General features: G+C 41.6%; 1 protein-coding gene across 1 annotated transcript; it reads right to left on the minus strand.

Annotated features, from left to right (window-relative positions):
• Nucleotides 1-11263: 11263 nt before the first annotated feature.
• On the minus strand, nucleotides 11264-18274 carry LOC121541722 (barH-like 1 homeobox protein). The gene is made up of 3 exons (XM_041850976.2): nucleotides 16976-18274; nucleotides 13981-14206; nucleotides 11264-12834 (listed from the first exon to the last, which is right to left on the minus strand). Exons 1-3 carry the CDS (start codon nucleotides 17427-17429, stop codon nucleotides 12543-12545), a joined length of 972 nt encoding a protein of 323 aa, XP_041706910.1. The 5' UTR covers nucleotides 17430-18274; the 3' UTR covers nucleotides 11264-12542.
• Between the last annotated feature and the right edge of the window lie 1625 nt (nucleotides 18275-19899).

Genomic DNA, 19899 nt, shown 5'->3' on the forward strand with positions numbered 1-19899 from the left:
TCTCAGTTCCTATGCTTCCTGGCTGATGTTTTGGTCACTTTTGAATGCTGGCGGTGCTTTCACTCTAGTGGTAGCATGAGACGGAGTCTACAACCCACACAAGTGGCTCAGGTAGTGCAGCTCATCCAGGATGGCACATCAGTGCGAGCTGTGGCAAGAAGGTTTGCTGTGTCTGTCAGCGTAGTGTCCAGAGCATGGATGCGCTACCAGGAGACAGGCCAGTACATCAGGAGACGTGGAGGAGGCCGTAGGAGGGCAACAACCCAGTAGCAGGACCGCTACCTCCGCCTTTGTGCAAGGAGGAGCAGGAGGAGCACTGCCAGAGCCCTGCAAAATGACCTCCAGCAGGCCACAAATGTGCATGTGTCTGCTCAAACGGTCAGAAACAGACTCCATGAGGGTGGTATGAGGGCCCGACGTCCACCGTGCAGGACGTTTGGCATTTGCCAGAGAACACCAAGATTGGCAAATTCGCCACTGGCGCCCTGTGCTCTTCACAGATGAAAGCAGGTTCACACTGAGCACGTGACAGAGTCTGGAGGCGCCGTGGAGAACGTTCTGCTGCCTGCAACATCCTCCAGCATGACCGGTTTGGCGGTGGGTCAGTAATGGTGTGGGGTGGCATTTCTTTGGGGGGCCGCACAGCCCTCCATGTGCTCGCCAGAGGTAGCCTGACTGCCATTAGGTACCGAGATGAGATCCTCAGACCCCTTGTGAGACCATATGCTGGTGCGGTTGGCCCTGGGTTCCTCCTAATGCAAGACAATGCTAGACCTCATGTGGCTGGAGTGTGTCAGCAGTTCCTGCAAGAGGAAGGCATTGATGCTATGGACTGGCCCGCCCGTTCCCCAGACCTGAATCCAATTGAGCACATCTGGGACATCATGTCTCGCTCCATCCACCAACGCCACGTTGCACCACAGACTGTCCAGGAGTTGGCGGATGCTTTAGTCCAACTGGGACTAGTTTTTCAAAAGTTATCTATCTGGATTTTGCCTATCGGATAGGATTAAATGCATAGAAATATAATTAATAAAACGGAAGTCCCCATTCAAGTCAATGATTTGTCCATTCTATTCATTTTGTTTCTGTGCATTTAATTCTATCCGATAGGCGAAATCCAGATAGATCACGTTTGAAAAACTGGTCCCTGGTGTATCTCAGCTTACCCTCCTCCACTGCCTCCCCCTTACCTTCCCTCTCTGTGGGATGACTCAACCTTTATTTTCACTGCTCCTTCGTTAGCTACCCTAACTACTGTACAGCTGTCTGTTCTATCTCGTCTCCTCCATCGCATTCTTTTACCCCTCTCCCCATGTCTCTTTCACTCAACCATCAGGTAATCCACAGCTTAATTACTGTGTATCTGCCCCATGGGTCAGGTACTGATGGTCAGCCCAGCGGTATGTGTCCTTTAAATCTGATGAGCATGTTATACTCCCTACACCACCCCATCTCCCTCTCTCGCCCTCTCGCTCCCTCTCTCTCTCTCTCTCCCTCTCTCTCTCACTCTCCCTCTCGCTCTCCCTCTCCCTCCCTCTCTCTCTCTCTCTCTCGCTCTCGCTCTCACACTCTCTCTATCTCTCTCTTTCTATGGTTTGCAGTATAGCTTGGGGGGATACATTCCTTGTGTACATAAAAACAGCAATGGTCTTCCCCCTGAAAATGAAATCCTATGTTCCTTGTCTATCAGCATTCATTACCTATCATATGACTTGGATGTGGGTTATTTGTTGTCACTGTTGTCACAATTGTCTCTGGTGCACCTAATTAGTATAGCCTGTCAGAGTCAGAGAGACAGGATGTGCAATGTGTATGCTGTGTGATGCCTGTGTGCGTGCGTGCATGGATGTGTGCATGCATTTGTGTGTGTGTGTGTGTGTGTGTGTGTGTTAATGCTAGTGTGTGTGTTTGCATGTATCCGTATGGAAGCTGAGGGTTCTAGGTTTGGGGCATCCACTCTTGGCACTCCTAGGTCTGTGGAGACCTGCCTCTGTGCAGGATCAAGGGGTGCAGGGCTGCTAGCGCGGAGAGCCAGCCTAATCACATGCCAGCTGCAGTCCCTAATGCCTCTGCCACATCCTTGGCAGCCTGGGCCTCTGCCCTTCTCTCTCTGCTCATTTTGGCACTATAAGAAGGTTTTGCTTGTGCATTTATTTCTCTTCTCTTCTGTTCAGGCCTCAGGATATACCAGTGTGACAAACTTTACCATGGCTGAATGATTAGAGAATGTGTTGTTTGACTGATGGACACATGATTAGACAGGTTGGTCAATATTAAGTGTCACTAAGCCGTGTAGTTACCTGGTTATTACATATAATGTAATAGTGTGAATAGCTTGCAAGTAAAGATATTTACAAATAAACTCAGTGAGATGAGATTGTAATATATTGAATACTTGTTTTTATAAACATACTCAATACAAAGTGTTATGAGAGAAGTCAGGAAAAGTTTATTCCCATGCACAAAAATGTCTGACTTGAGACGTCTGCGATAAACAGGCCTTATATCACTATTCATAGTTTAGCAAAATTTCAGGAGTACCGTCTTTTTTTCACCTTGTGTATATATTTGTTGTTTTCACTGCGACAATATAGCGATTCAGTCTGTGGACTGTTAAAGGGACCGTACGGAGTTAAACTGGGACTCTTAGTACCCATCATCCTCCAGTGTTGTGAGGCTCTGTGAAGACTGTGGCGCCGTGGCGAGGAGGGTGTCACATCCAGTTAGCAGAAGTGCAACGCGCTAAAGAGGTTAAACTGCTGCACCTGGCACAGTCAATTGTATTGATAACCGTTTGAAGACGCTTCTCTCCTCTACCTGGCATCACACTCCTCAGGCTTTATTCGTCTTGCCACTCCAGACTTCCTTCAAACCCCCATAGCGGAGTGTGGAGTGTGTGTCCCCCTGTTCAGGTGTGTGGAACAGGGTGAGGAAGCCCTGTGCTCTGTTTGCTGGTGTTGCTAGCTACCTCCATTATAGAAATCAGCCCTCTGATCTCCACGGCAACATGCCTCCAAATTCCTCTGCCGCTCTCTCTGGCTGTATGTAAATATCCCTGTGTCAGTTTCTCTGATGATGAAATTAGCATTAGAGTTGGGAGCAAGGCAGGGTTCTACTAAGCTATATGGAATTGCCTTAAGAAGGTCATACCAAGGATCATTTTGCTATTTGATTTTGAATTTTAAGACCCCTTGAAGTATCAGATACAAATATACAAAAATTATTTGATGCAAAATTGAATTTGGCATTACTGCTATTAGCCAATAGAAACACATTGAATAACAGATTCATTACATGGAACAACAGATAGTCTCAAAAAAAATCTAAAGGAAGTTTGTTCTGAAGTGTCTGTCCTATATCTGAGAGATATAAGAAATATCAGGAAACTATTTATTTATGCATTTATTTTTACATGTTTTTATTCCCTTAGTTTAGGCACTAAACCATCTCCATATATACTTCCATTCATTTAATATAATAATATAATATGCCATTTAGCAGACGCTTTTATCCAAAGCGACTTACAGTCATGCGTGCATACATTTTTGTGTATGGGTGGTCCCGGGGATCGAACCCACTACCTTGGCGTTACAAGCGCTGTGCTCTACCAGCTGAGCTACAGAGGACCTTCAGACGAGTCTTGTGAGGCTTGTGGGCGTCCTAGAGCAAAACTGAGTCTTTCAATAGACTGTTCATAATAGTTTTATAGGCCAAACCGTTCGGACGCTACAGATGTTTTTGTGAGAAGACCGATTTTCGGGATGTCTCATGGTCTGACAAACACTGCTCTATCTCTGCCACCTTTCACCGCAGATGATGAAGGGTGATATCGGCGGATGTGGTGGATTGAGACGCAGATATCTCTAGCTTAAACAGACAGATTTTGATGTGGATATTTGTATTATGTTAATTATATAATTGTAGGGTTAAACACAAATGTCGTAGCCTATCTCTGTGTCTCTCTTAACATTGGTTTATTTCCTGTTTGTTTTCTTACTCCTCTCTGCTATCTTGTCTTCTCTCTTCTCTTCCACCTTCCTCCTCTCCTCCCAGCTCTCTATCTTTGGCTTGTTAGCCTGGGGTCTTCGCCTTGGCCTGGAGCTATAGCTCAGTCAGGCAGCTGCTTGGCCAGCCCTGGGGGTCCTCAGAGGCGAATGGGAAGTCAGGGAGTGGTCATTGGAGGTAGAACGTCTCCCCCAGTAGTCCGCCTCACTGCTGCTACTGGCCTCACATATCCAATTGACCAGCCTATATCCAACACACACACACGCACACGCGTGCGCACACACACACACACACACACTCAATGAGACATTGTTGCTCGCTGTCCGCACTCACTATAGTTGTAGTAAAGCTGGCGACAATTGCCACTGTGACCCAGTAAGAGGTGTAGGGTCCTTGGGTCTGTTTGCCTTTTGATGGCTGGTGACAGCCAAGGCACAATGGGGCCCATGAGACAAAGATTTCTTCACCATGTTCTCCCCATCATGGCTCTCCATCGTGTGCATCTCAAACCCCTGTCTAAAGCAAGAGAGCATGTGGCCATTTCCTCAGCTTGGTAGTTCCCTGTAGTCAGTGCCGCCTCTAGCCTTCAGGGGGTCCTAAGCGAGATCTGGTCGGGGGGCTCCCACACCTCACCGGTAAAACATAAAACATGTTAGTGCAGTGTTCTAGTTAATGTCCTGCAATTCTACACATTTTTCCATGGGGTGCAGAGAAAGTGTTGCTGTTTTAAAGCACATGTTCAGCAATTCTTCACATTTTGCCATGGGGCAGAGCATATTTTGCAGTTTCAATGGTAATATCCTGCAATTTTACACATTTTGTCATGAGGTGGAGAGAAATTGTTGAAGTTTTAAAGAAAATTTCCTGCAATTCTACACATTTTGCCATGGGGTGGTGAGAAACTTGTGCAGTTTGAAAGCTAATTTCCTGCAATTCTACACATTTTACCATGGGGTGGGGGGGGTGGGGGGGCTAGCTGCCCCGGGGTCCTATGCATGGGGTGGGGGGGGCTAGCTGCCCCGGGGTCCTATGCATGGCGCGTAGTCTGCCTATAGGAAGAGGTGGCTCTGCCTGTAGTGTAATGTTTGCATTTTTGTCTTCAGTTGAACTTCTGTTCTTAGCCCCTATAACTTTTACTTGTCTTTTTCATTTCTAATTTCCAAACATGCGCGCACTCCCTCCTCCCCGACCCCCACTCTCAAACACACATTGAACAGTGAGACAACTGTAAGACAAAAGCACACATGGTCCTCTTCTGCTTTCTGCCCTCTAGCAGCAGACAGTGTATGAGTGGCTGCCAGACTTCACACGGAAGGGCGTTAAATATACATGTATACCACACCTCATGACTTATTGATGCTTCTCTCCTCTCTTTATGTTTATGAGGTGAGAGGCCTCCCTGTGGTCCTGTACACTGACCCAGGGGTCCACCGGGGTGTCCGAGACACTGCCTGTTACTTATTATTTAGTCCACTTTAAATCAATCAATTTTCAATCAATTTTATTTTATATAGCCCTTCTTACATCAGCTAATATCTCGAAGTGCTGTACAGAAACCCAGCCTAAAACCCCAAACAGCTAGTAATGCAGGTGTAGAAGCACGGTGGCTAGGAAAAACTCCCTAGAAAGGCAAAACCTAGGAAGAAACCTAGAGAGGAACCAGGCTATGAGGGGTGGCCAGTCCTCTTCTGGCTGTGCCGGGTGGAGATTATAACAGAACCATGCCAAGATGTTCAAAAATGTTCATAAGTGACAAGCATGGTCAAATAATAATCAGGAATAAATCTCAGTTGGCTTTTCATAGCCGATCATTAGAGTTTAAAACAGCAGGTCTGGGACAGGTAGGGGTTCCATAACCGCAGGCAGAACAGTTTAAACTGGAATAGCAGCAAGGCCAGGCGGACTGGGGACAGCAAGGAGTCACCACGGCCGGTAGTCCCGACGTATGGTCCTAGGGCTCAGGTCTCTCAGTTGGCTTTTCATAGCCGATCATTTAGAGTTGAAAACAGCAGGTCTGGGACAGGTAGGGGTTTCGTAGCCGCAGGCAGAACAGTTGAAACTGGAATAGCAGCAAGGCCAGGTATGAGACCGCAACATGTGGACTCTCCTCCATAGATGCATGCTATACACAGGGATCACATAAATAGTAATGCTACCTTGGAAGAAGAGCTCCTCCATTGTCTAGGAGCTGCATTTATCATCACTGGGAATCATATTTAAGTGGAGTGATGTTTGGGTAGAAATTGACATTATATGGCGGATCAAGATTACCAATCTTACTGTAGAAGACAAAGACAATGATAAGAAGAACATTATACAATTTCTGAATTCAGTAGAGATTTAGGGAATTTCACCATCCTCAGGCTTAGGTATTTTTTGTTCAGGCCAGATGGTAACTAGGTAGATAGATACTTAGCTTTGCTAATGGTACCAGGTCTGCAGTGTATAAGGAGATTTGGAGGCAGCAGAATGCCCCCATCCAGCAGCAGGCGCTATAGTGTGATGTGGAGACTGGTGGGCACTAATGGTCTTTGAGGCTGCTGTCCCTCACTCTACTGTAGGCCTCTGTTGTGGTCATGGTCAGTCCTGTGTGAGACATTGTTATTGCTCGAGGGTGGATTATCCCAGAGGCATTTCTCTGTTCGGGTAGTGGGGTTCAGGGGAGGGGTGGACATTGCCTTGAGAGGCTGCTTAGGGACCTCTGCGATAGACAGGCGCTCAGGCCGGCCCTCACACCACAATTTATTGATTAGATAATCTCTGTGTCATCTGATGCCTGTGTGGTTTACACTGCCTCCCTGCTGGGGGTACATAGCAGTAATCACTGACTGGGGGGCTTGCCTTGAACAGGAGGCACCACCTCTTCATCTGTTAGTCCTGATTTCATGAATCTTCTCTTCTCTCTTCTCTTCTCCTTCAGCTCTGAGAGGGAAGCAGGAAGCTCAATCTTTCATTATTTGCTGAGATTGGGATGTCAATCCCTGCGCCCCTGACCCAAGTTTGTAGTTCTCCCCGTTTTTTCAGGGAAATGATTATCGGGGTTATCTCCTCTCCGCACGGCAAAGCTTTTCTTCCTCCCCTGTCCGCCTCATACCTTGGGCTAGAAGAAGATTTGCTATACCGGACTTTGCCACAGGAATGACTTACTCCTTCACTCTCGCCAGTTTCTACTGATATTTCAATCTTCTCTCCTAAATGTTTCTTTTTCACCATGCCAGACTCCAAATTCTTGGTATTTTTCTTTTTCCTGTCCCCTCTCCTATCCTACCCAATGATATGGTAGAATAAACAGTGTTGTTCTTGACTTTGTTTGTGTGAGAGAGAATGGCGGGCCTACAGTATGATGGGGTGAGAGAGCCATGGTTAGGGTCTGTTTTTCCTTGGTTCACTGAGGTCATCCTGATCCAACCACCCCCTGTGGAGTGATGACCCACCTGGCTGGACCTGTCATTTTTCTCCCCCTAACCCACCATACTGAATGGATATACAGTGAGCTCAAAAAGTATTGGGACAGTGACACATTTTTGTTTGTTTTGGCTCTGTACTCCAGCACTTTGGACTAATGATACAGTGCGTACTGTCAGCTTTAATTTGAGGGTATTTTCATCCATATTGGGTGAACCGTTTAGAAATTACAGCACTTTATGTACGTAGTCCCCCCATTTTAGGGCACCAAAAGTATTGGGACAAATACACTTATGTGTATTAAAGTAGTCAAAAGTTTAGTATTTGGTCCCAAATTCCTAGCACGCAATGTTTACATCAAGCTTGTTGTTTTTCAGATTATTTTGTGCCCAATAGAAATTAATGGTAAATTGTGTCATTTTGGAGTCACTTTTATTGTAAATAAGAATATAATATGTTTCTAAACACTTCTACATTCATGTGGATGCTACCATGATTACGGATAATCCTGAATGAATTGTGAATAATGATGAGTGAGAAAGTTACAGATGCACAAATATCATACCCCCAAGACATGCTAACCTCTCACCATTACAGTAACGTGTGAGGTTGCCATTTTTTGGGGGGTATGATATTTATGCCTCTGTACATTTCTCACTCATCATTATTCATGATTCATTCAGGATTATCCGTAATCATGGTAGCATTGTATCATTAAAAATCTAAAGTGCTGGAGTACAGAGCCAAAATAACAAAAAACGTTCACTGTCCCAATACTTTTGGAGCTCATTGTATGTGTGTTCACCTTTACAGTTCATACACAGCTTAGTTGCAAATGTTCAATAGTATCCAGTGTGATATTGTCATGCAATATTACTAGTAGTCTGTCTTTTTTTCTTTTTAAATCAAATATTCATGACAAACGCTTACTTATTATCTTTAACTCAATGTATTATAGGTCTATGGGTATAGTGGGAATGTCTTGTTCACTGCAACAGTACAGCCTATGTTCGTAGCCTACATTTAAGCTTAATTTGGTTCAATCAATTTTGCATGTAGCCTATTATTTTCGTTTTCTGACAAATATAGGAAACTTAAGTAGATTTTTTTAATGGTTGTGGATATTAATTTATAATAAGACTTTATAATCATTCACTTTTAAAGAAATACATCACAAACGAGTTATTAATTTGAAATGCCATTGGATATGCAGTTGCTAAATGGGAGAAATAGCCTAAAGTATTTTATTAGAACTGTTCATAAGAAAAGCAAAATATGCAATTCTGTATCATTTTGCATTTATCTATTTTTCCATCCTTTGAGGCTTCCTCTGGATTAAATAACGTTGCCTATTGATTTTAAAAGTCTGCAGTAGTAATCTAACCTACAGATATAATACCGATTGAAAAGGCACTGTGAAAGAAATCTAGGAAAAAAGACTATCGCCCACTCTACAACGCAAATTGCGCTTTGATTGACTCTTCATTTCATCTGAAGGTTGTTTTGTTTAGTTTTTATTCTGAGTCAATGGGTTTAATCAGAGTCACTGATCCTCTGAGTCTAAGCCTCCCCGTGTTGTGTTTTTGTTTGTCGGGAGCTCAACGAGACTCTATCCGCACTTCATTAACCCTGAGCCGGGGACAATCCGCGGTAAGAGCCGAGGGATTTGCACGTATCCTTTCACATGCAAAAATCTCCGCGTCATCCAGCAAAACAGGGAGCTTTCCCTGTAATCAGCTACGCACTTCGCAAGAATAACCCTTTTCATAAATGTTGAGGGGGGTCATCGTTATTTGAATCGGTCACGGATCCTTATGATGTTCTTCTAATTAGATTTTGTGGTGGGAAGGTGGGAATTTGCTGCAGGTTTTCCTCTCCCTGTTTTTCAAGTCCCAAACAACCACCTTCAGTGCGGTGTAGCCTCTATAGGCTACTATTTCTCAGTTAGCCTATAGCAAATGTACGCACTAAATAAATGTGTCAATTAGTCAAAGTCACACTAATATTTTATGGAGAGATAGGCTGGCGGTCAATGGGAGAAGGGAGAACATGTGCCATGCGAGCGGTGCAGCGGGGGGCCTGACTATCACACCCATTATCGACTTTCAATTAAAAGCTAATAAAGTATTTTGTCTAATCGTTAATATCCCATTGGCCAACTCTGTCAGACTATACTCCCTAACCCTGTGCTTTATAGTATTTTGGTTGGTTTAAAGTCAGACTCCTATTAGGAGTGAGGTTTGGGTGGCGGGTGGGTCTGGTGGAGCAGGGACCCTGCCGAGCCGCTGACCAGATGTCCCATCGCTGATCCGGCCTACAGTCAGCGTCGCCCGGTCACCAGCTGTTGGAGCCGTTTGGCAAAGAGCACATCACCAACACTCTCAAGAAAGAGGCATGGAAACAATCAATTTCCAAATGGGATCATTTAAGGCACTTAAACAATTGCACACTTAGCCTTTCATTAATATTTCGTCTTGGTATTGTTTATTATTAATTTAGTTTGCCAGGTGAAGCGCATGAGATCATGCAGGTGTAGGGTATAGGTCTAGTGTATTAGCCTATTTGCAACATGTGCTATAACCTGAATAAATTGACTGCTTTTGCCAATTATTGACGCTCGATGCAATTGCTCGAATCCGTAGCAGCCTATTTCCATGATTTCTTATACCTATGTTAGATTTAACCGACTCCACTTTTGAGACATGGCGTGTGTGTGTAATTGTCTTTGTGTGTGTTTTTAATATATACATATTCCCATTAATGTAGTTTTTGACAGAACTATGAGTCTAAGCCTAGGTGGATGAACGTTGAAATCCATCTGTATTTATTCATACCAAATATATAGCCTACCAAAACACATTTATAGTCATAACTTATAAGATAGGCCAACGTTTTAGATATAAATGCAGAATTAAATGTCTCAAATTGAACTCTCACCACTCCAAAGCTTTGGAGAAATATCTAGGCATTTTTTAAAGGTTAAGGCGGTGAATGTTCCTTGCTCTGACGGTGACATTCTTTATTAACTTTTTTAGGTTTGACAAATTAAATCCACGATACTAAACAAATAGCGAGGGGGTTTGAGGGAAGTGTTTGACAGACATGTTCAAAATTATTCAAACATGGTGTTTCTAATAGAATTATACGGACCTTAATTTGATTTTATCAGGCATATTTATCACAAGTTAGTTACACCTTGACTCTCCTTTGTCTCAACAGAACACCTTTTGTTGTTTTATGATGAAATATGCCAAATTATGATTTTTGTTTGTAATTACATTCTGGCATTATATACATCAGAAATGTTGCTCTATGTGTGATATGAAATGATGTCAGCGTGTCATTCTGCTATACAGTTTGGCTAAAAATGAGGTTGTCATTAATGGTCAATGTCATGAATTAATCAGTTGATCCGTTTCTGTCCCTTTCTTCTTCCGGGAAAAAAAACTGCCCCTTACCAGACCTTGAATAACCCCAAAACAACAACTAATCGGTTATTAGATTGCCTATAAAATATAGCCTTGATCAAATAATATAGAGGGCTAAAAGTATATGCCTACAGCCAAAGTCTTATGCCTATATCAAAAGTTGACTAAATACTGTCTGCCATTTCCTTGCATTCCTCGCAGCAGCTTTATGAAACTTTTTTTTCTTTCTAGTGTAGGCCCTACTTTGTGTATCAAACGAGTGCACTGCTCTTTGGTTGAACTCGAGGATGATGTTGATGATGATAATGATGATGATGACGATGACGATTAGCCTACATTTATTCAATTTGCCATAAAAATCGATGTGGGCCCTGTATTTGTCATGCGTGGGGTTTGAAAGATATGGCGTAGTCACGTTATTAAATGAAATACCTTTATTTACACATATATAAAGTAAATCCCCCTCTAGCGCCGAATTAAGATGTTTGAACAGTTTGACAAAAAGTTCGTTTAGCTAACACATGGGGAGAGGAACGAAAAACGATCCAGAAATAAGAGAACCAATCCACAAATGAATATCTGCAACATACATTTTCACCAAAGAGAGTTAGTAGCCTAACAAGGTTTCCACCGGTTTCGTATGAAATAACATAAGTAAGTAATGCACAACGTCTGTTTAATACACCTAGCAAATCAACAGGCAAAAGACCCAAATTGGCAACCGACTCAGTCTTCAGTCATGATATGTTTATCAAAAGTGAAGGGATTGCAAGGATACATTGCTCCTTCGTAAATTGATGTAGGCCTACCTCTTACGTTGACTCCATATTTGATATCATTCGGCATTTAGGTAAAACTTAAAGTAAAAACATTATGATTAGACATTTTGAAATACATGTTGTTTATCTCATGGACCTTCATTATTCCCATCCAGATTATCTCTGAAATTATAGGAAGTTAGCCTTGAGCTCTGGCTAATCTATAGTTTTTGTACTGAATCTTTGTCATCTGAAGAAAATAAAAAATTAATGAAAGAAAAATATCTTCAAATCAAGATAAAATGTTTTATAGAATTCAAAATATTCGTATTTACATGTCTATGTCTGGTGATTATTATTTTGTTCGTTTGTAAAAAGTGAATGAAACTCAACTCGTCTTTGTAAAGAGAAAGAGAAAGAAATAATAATTGTTATGAAATGCCTTTGGCTCGCATTTAATTATTCAACTCAACTTGGAATGCTGTTTCAGTTTACAGACCAATAAATTGGTTTGTTATGCATGTTTTTTTTTTAAATCATTGTATCCTGACAACATAGCCTAATAATAATAATAATAATAATAGTAATTTCATGATTTCTTAAAAGTCTGAGTAAAAGTGCCATTGCCATAAGCCTTGGTGCCAGCAACGATTATCTCTGTAAAACGATCGTGCCCTTTCTGATGTAGCCCACACTAAAGATTTTTATGGTAAACAAAAATATAAATATATAAGTTAAATACATAGAGAAAAATAAATAGGCCTAAGTTATAAATAAAGAACTTCAGTATGGTAAAAACCTGGCCACTTTAGAGAGTTCGAGATTTAGTCATGAAGTGCATTGTTTGATGCCATCTTCTTTTGTCACCAGTTTGAATCGTTTTTTTTCTCTCTCATTTAGAGTCCCAGTCTGCCAGGTATGGCATATATCCCGAGATGCCCGCTCACCGCTGCTGTGTTGGCCGGGGAAGCACACCGGAGTGAGGGGGGAGTGGGAGTGGTTCACTACCCCCCTGCAGACCATGGAGAAGAATCCGCGGAACGAGAGGTCGTTGCAGAGCCGGAGGGGGCGCCGAGGGTCCTCTGTACAGGTAGAGCGCCGCTCCGGGGTCCAGGTTGGACATCAGGCTTTGAGGGTAGAAATAGGGCGACGGAAACATTCTCTGAAGAGCAGAGTAATTTCCAGCCTCCGCTAACAGTTCCAGTCCAACCGCCGTCTGCCTCTTCCACTTTGTTCTATTCAGACAAGAAACAGTGGATATTAGTAAGGGAAACTCTCATTGTAAAGTTATAAACAAGTTTGAAAAGTACAGTTAAAATATTTTATTATAAGACTCGGATTATAAAGTTTATAATTCAATCACATCTGCATGCGTAAAAAAATGCAATTTGTGAAAACCCGTTGAAAATGCATGCACACATAAGATACATGGTTCAATTTAAACGAAATTAGATTTTTGTTAATGAATTTAGGACTTCCTAACAAAACATGTAGCATATTTTCTTAGCACAAGAGCAATGTTATTTTCCATTGTGGGGTTTTAAATGCAAATATAATTTCAGTCATTAAAGTTCAGTCAGTTGGAAACATCTGTATTCAATGCGTGCTTTTCGGTTTGGGATTGTATTGATTTCATCATGGGGTCAGAAATGTGTCGAAGTCTTCCACTATTTTTCTAATAAAGATTGAAAGTGTAGCTATACTCAGTTACGCATTTCGGTTATTCTGTTCAATCAGTCCTCCGTCACTCGTATTCACATGGTGGGGTAATCTGTCAGATTCAGATTGTCAATTGAAAAGCACTCCTCTATCAGGTAAATTATTCATAATTATAATAATTGAGTAAATGTAGTAGCGTGGGTGAATTATTGATATGGCATACATGCAACAATATATTATTAATGCACCAAAGTGTTGTGTTTTTATATTTATTAATGTCGTTTTGCTGTCTGAATGTCAAAGCTTCATTAGAAAACCATTTGGATTTTTCCCCCTCCAAAAATGATTAAGAACAACAAATATTTATACCGTCTACCGTTCAGTATTTGAATCACAAGATGTTTTTTGTTTTAATTTCTCTGTTATATTTTTCTCCTTTATCGTGAAGGAATTGATGCAGTGTGCACAAGTTTTGAGAAATAAAATCGACCAATGTGACCTGGCTGCAAATGTGACCAATGAGTTGACTGAGATGAGAAAATCATTCTGTCTGGAGGTGAAGAGCTGACAGGTGCTCGCGCGCACACATATTCTATGTTGGCCTAAACTCACTGCATTCATCCGTTCAGCCTATATCCCACTATCAAAGTACTTATCGTCCTTTTAAATTGGTTATAATTTGTGTAATTAAACTAAAGGCAACCTAGTGTGGTAGTGCTTACCTCCTGTTCTGGTACCAGGTTTTGACCTGTGTGTCTGTGAGGTTGAGGGAAGCGGCCAGCTCCATCCGATCTTGTACGCTCAGGTACTTCTGCCGTTCGAAGCTGCGCTCGAGCTGGGCCAGCTGGTGGTCGGTGAAGGCTGTTCGCGCCTTCCTAGGTTTCTTCAGCCGAATGTGATGCGGACTGTCCCTACTACTCGAGATCTCTCGGCTTCCTTCCTCTTTCACTGCTCACAAGAATAGAATAACCTTTATTTTAACAGGGAGTCGTGCTGAGACCAAGGTCTCTTTCGTCTGTAAGCTATACACAAACATGAAACACTCAACAACAACAAGAACAAATATATATTTAAAATGTTCATAAAGCTTATCAAAGTGATGTGTAAGATCATTAAACCAACCTGCTCTCAGCATTTCGTATTATTTTGTACATTAATCCAAAACACTCCATTTAGGATGATATGTTACTTTTGGTATGGTTACATAAAACAGAGGGTTTTAAGGCAATAACGAAATTAGGGTGGATGGTCGGGGTGGATGGGTCTGCATATAGGTTGTGATTTCGAATCTCATCATGGACAACTTTAGCATTTTAGCTAATTAGCAACTTTTCAACTAATGACTACTTTTTAGCTACTTTGCAACTACTTAGTATGTTAGCTAACCCTTCCCCTTCCCCTTCCCCTAACCCTAATCCCTAGCCTAGCTAACGTTAGCAAGCTAGCTAGCTAAAGTTAGTGAGCTAGCTAGAATTCGTAACATATAGTATGTTTTTCAAATTCATAACATATTATAGGTTTTTCAAATTCGGAACATATTGTACATTTTGCAAATTCGGGAACATATAATACGAATTGTAATTCGTAACATATCATACGAAATGGGTGATGGACATCTACAAATGAATACAAACCGTACGAAACTTAACATACCATACTATATGGAGTTTCTCGGATTTATGTACAGAATAATGTGAAATGCTCTGAGACCAGGTTGATTAAACAGGCCCATAGGCCTAGGTTAGGCCTATATGCACATGTATGGACAGGAATGGGATTTAGTCTAAATGTAGGCCTAGCTACATTTACAAATGGACATATTTAAAAGTTTAACGTTTTTTAAACAAATTCATATAGCCTAGCTTTGGTAATCCAGTGTTGGATGACTTTAGGCCACTCTCCATTGCGCCTAGAGTTTTTATGAAGACGTAGCCTATCAAAAAAATTAATGGCCCTTATTTTTAGCACATTTTAAGACATTGTTTCGGCAATGTAATGTGTGTAACATTCCAATTTGTTATATTCTTTACTTTGCTGTTGTGTTGGGTCTTGAACTGTAATAATATACAATTCTCAGTTAATCCTCCCCCGTCCCACGCTTCTCTCCAAAAAGAAGCTACACGAGGTGAGAGCTCTTGCTAGCTGAATAGTTGAGTCGTCTCTCAAGAAGCACAATAATCCGGCTAATTGAGCCACAAGGGAAGGGAGCCATAAACCGCGACCGGAGAAACTTCACAGGGCTGCGGATAAGAGCGAAATAAAGAGCCGGCCGGTCTTGCGGGTTACAAATCTGATTAGCACTGGGACAAATTGCATCAAATCCCCAAAATATTAGGAGGCGGATTCGTTGAAATTAAAGCAGCATACTAGTCCCTACAAGGTTTTTGGAGCTGAATTGACTGGGTTGATATCAATGAGAATCTATCACACACATGCACACACACACACACACACACACACACACACACACACACACACACACACACTGTATCCAAAATAGAATGATGTGTTATTCATGTTCATGTTTCTTTTTTAAAAACTGAGGTGAAGTCATTGACCTGCAGGAAAGACGTTAAACCCTTGCTATGAAGGATTGATGTAATAACATTGTTCACTATAGTATAAATAACATGTGGGCCTAAATAATATGCCTACTATTAATCAATAGTCTAAGGAATAATAACAATAATAATAATATGAATACTAATAAAATAACCTTATTATAAACTTTTGTGTCACGGTAACCTGCCATTTTCTTTTTAACAATAAGGGGGTGGATATATTTTGTGTTTTGGTTGTATAAGTGAATCAGATAAATATTTAGTATTATATGTTAGTATTATATTTCTAACCACATTTCTATTGACTAATTCCTGCAAGCAGGAATTGTCCTCGCCTATCAACGGATGACTTATTTTTGTCCATGCGCTGCATCATTAAACTGACAATCGAGGTGGCTGACATGATTGGAAACCGACAGATCCTTGATGGCATTTATCTGGAGGCGACCCTGTCATCTTTTCCCGAGCTTTTCTCTTGCCTCCCTGACATCAACAGATGCTTTCAAGACGTCTGCTAATGCAAGCAAATGCGTTTGAAAGGAAAAACGGTTTGACACCAAATCATTGGAGAATATCAACAGTGTGGATTCAATACTTAAAGAAAAGGTTAGTGTCATCCTTTTCAGTTAACGTAACTATAGCCAATCTGATATTGTCCAAGATAATATTGTTGGTAAACTCTCACCATTTGCCAGCATTTTATTTTATTTTATTTTTTATTTTTGTTTTTGGGGGGGGGGCACACAAGCGATTAATCTCTATAGGGTTTACAGTCATAATGTAATAGTGTACATATCATGTTCCATATAATTTTATATTTGATTATATACATTTTAGATGGGATTCAGTTTCTGCAAGCATAGTACAATACTATCTCCCTAGCCTTCCGAGGCAAGTCAAAATGTAAAACCATGACACCTTGAGAAACACTTTGAAACATGGACAGGTATTTTACACACGTTTGATTACAAAAATGTTGAGTTAAAATGAATGATATAGCAAATCAACTGCTACTGCAGGCTATCCCAATATCTGCATAAAGCTAACACACAAATGCAGACGAGTTTAGAATAGCAGGCCTACAAAAATTCCATTTGAAATTATGTGATAAATAGGCGTAATTGATTTAAAAACATTATGCTTGTCAGTCTTTTACCTTTGTATTCGCTGTCTGACGACGAGTTGCTATGGATTTTGTCCATGAAGTCGTCTGCGAGTTTGGAGGCAAGTCGCCCCGTTTCTTGAGTTGGCTGGCCATTACTGGAGTATGGGGCGCAGGCGGCTAGCGGTTTGCAGTCAGCTAGAATATCTCTGATCAGAAAGGAGGAGGTGACCGTCCGCGGCTGTGACCCGGCGGAGATCTGTCCTTGTTGGAGATGGGGCGGCAGCCCGATAGCGTGATCTTGCCTCTGCGATGCCTCATCCACACACTCCCTCCTCGGCGACGGGGGAGAGGAGCAGCCGCTCTCTAGGTCAGACCTCGGGCTGAACTCCAGCGGTGACCGGCACTCTCCCACCAAACTGTCCCCTTTCGACATGACCGGACTTCCAGGTCTGTGGGAAAGTAAAGAGTCGATCCCAAAGCTGGACCCATTGGTGGATGCCTCCATTGTTTACCAGCGCAACTGAGTTCTTCGAGGCCTCAACTCAAACTATCATTGGTATTCGAGGCAAGTTCAGGTTGAGCGGCGATAGCTGAGATAAGACTTTGCCTCAATTTATCCAGCTGGAAAATCCAAAGATGTTTCGGAAATCACAAATATTCATCCACGATGTTTTTTCTTCTCCTTGATTGAATCTTATAGCTGTCAAAATTGCAAAATCTCCAGTTTATCGATGTTACATCAACCCTGCATCCAACTATTTTGTCCTAAGTACAGCACTCTTCATAAAATCGATGCAGCTTGGTGCTATTCTCTGTTGGGAAGTTTGATTGATTTTTCTGTATCTAATTTTTTCCTATTTTAGAAATGAAAACTCGCCGGTACGATTTCTCAATTATTTATCAACTTATTTCCAATATTGACAAAAAACTGCAATGATTAGAGACAGTGGAGCAGCATTAGCGCAAGGTAAATAGGCAGGCGATTCAGCACCACGTTACAGCACCACAGAAAGAGACAGCAGCGAGTGTTGCAGGTAGAATTCAAGACCTGAAAATGAAGCAGAGCGAGGACACGATTGCTGAAATGTTCATCACTTAAAAAGTGGTTCGCTTGTGTGACCCGTGCGGCGCTCGATGGCAGAGGAAGGTAAAGGCATCCTGAGCCAGCATAGAGATGCAACAAGAGACTCGAAACGGGTGGGCAGCTGCAGTCGAGAAGACGCGCAATGTAAAACAGAGGTAACGCGGGTTAAATAGACACAACTGGGAACGAAAGCACAGAGATGTGAGGAAAATCTTTAAAAAAATGGAACTTGAGGAAAACTCAGGATCTAGGTTTTTAAGGGCACCCCGTCCACGTGAGTCCCCAGTGACAAGCCTTCATTGGCTGAGGGGGCTTTTTGGGTGTTGACGGGCTTGCGGAGAGGAAAGTGGACCCCCACACAGGCTCACTCACCCCTCCTCCTCCTCGCTCCCTTTCTTTGATTAAAAGAGACACTGAATTCACCAGGATACTCAGATCCAACTGTTTACAGGCAATTTTCACACTATTTGCTTTCATTACATCATTGATGAGGCTTATAATGAATTGGGTTATTATGTGGAGCTGATAGGTATTTTCTCTCGCCTCTCTTTACGCGCGTGTTCAGTCAAAACATGACAGGCTTTTCTTTTCTTTTTTTACATTATGGGCATTTTTCCACCTTTGCATTTATTGAGGGTCAGAATTTAGGTAAATTGTTTTTCCATCTATGTTCAAGTTGTTTTATGAATATCAAAATACTTTTATTGAGGGTGTATTTGAGAACTTTTTTTCTGATTCAAAATTAATTTGGAAAGGATTTGTATATTATTATTATTATTATTATTATTATTATTATCACCATCATCAATATCAGTATCAGCATCATCATTTTGTTGTTGTTTTGTTACTGGTTTGACAAATCCATATAATTATAATATTACTTCATATAGCCTAGATTTAATGTAGCCTGTATTCATTTCTAATGCATTGAGGACACAGCCAGTGCTTTTTTCTTGAATTTCGACCGTGAGCTTAATGTTAAAAAAATAATTCTGACACAAATAATGTTTTTATATTCTCGGATAACAAATGTTTTGTTGTTGCATAGGCCTATGCACCGAGAGCAAGAATTTCATACATGCATAATTGGGACATAAAATACTATTCCACACACTCTATTTCTTGTGGTGAACAAAGCTCCAGCATCGAATGGTCAACGTTTAGCTCATAATAAGTAGCCTATCTAATAGTAATACAATGCTAATGAGGAATAATAGTCCGAACAGCATGCGCTGAAAGGATGGCGTGACGCAAACTTTAATGTGCATGAAATGCCATTGTCTCCACTTTCGGTTCTTTTTTCAAAACAGTTAGCCCCACATGACTCCCCGACAGGCCCTAATAATCGAACCCCCCATGTGACCGCCAGATTGGAGGCGAGCGTCGGTCTCGACACCGGCATGTTAGTGAATCCGCTCCCGGCTTCCATAGTGTCCTATCGCGGCTGCAAGCTGTCACATTGAGGCGGGGTCAGAGATGGAAAAGAGTAGCCTGCACACCCATCCTAACGTTGCCTTTCTTTCCAATTTAGCCTACTTGGGCTCCGGTGGTGGGTTATGGAGATTTCATTCGAACAACTCCTGTTCCTTGCCATTAAAAAAATAAATAAAGTGAATAGCTTATTTTTATAGGTCTATCTATTTCACAACTCAAATCTGGCCTGTGTTTACAATTCTCAGATTAACAATTACATGGCTAAAATATAAAATACATAAAATAGTAACAACAGTATGCAAAATAATTCAAGTGGAAACACATTGCTTCTCCAAGTGAGATTGGGTCTGTCTTTTGTAAAATATTTGTGGTGATTACCTTTGTAAATTGATATTTTTGAGCTACCCTTGCAAGAGTCATCTAAAGTAATTTCCCACTTTATCAAACAATTCCTCAA

The sequence above is a fragment of the Coregonus clupeaformis genome, chromosome 27 (genome assembly GCF_020615455.1).
Source record: "Coregonus clupeaformis isolate EN_2021a chromosome 27, ASM2061545v1, whole genome shotgun sequence".
NCBI lineage: Eukaryota > Metazoa > Chordata > Actinopteri > Salmoniformes > Salmonidae > Coregonus > Coregonus clupeaformis.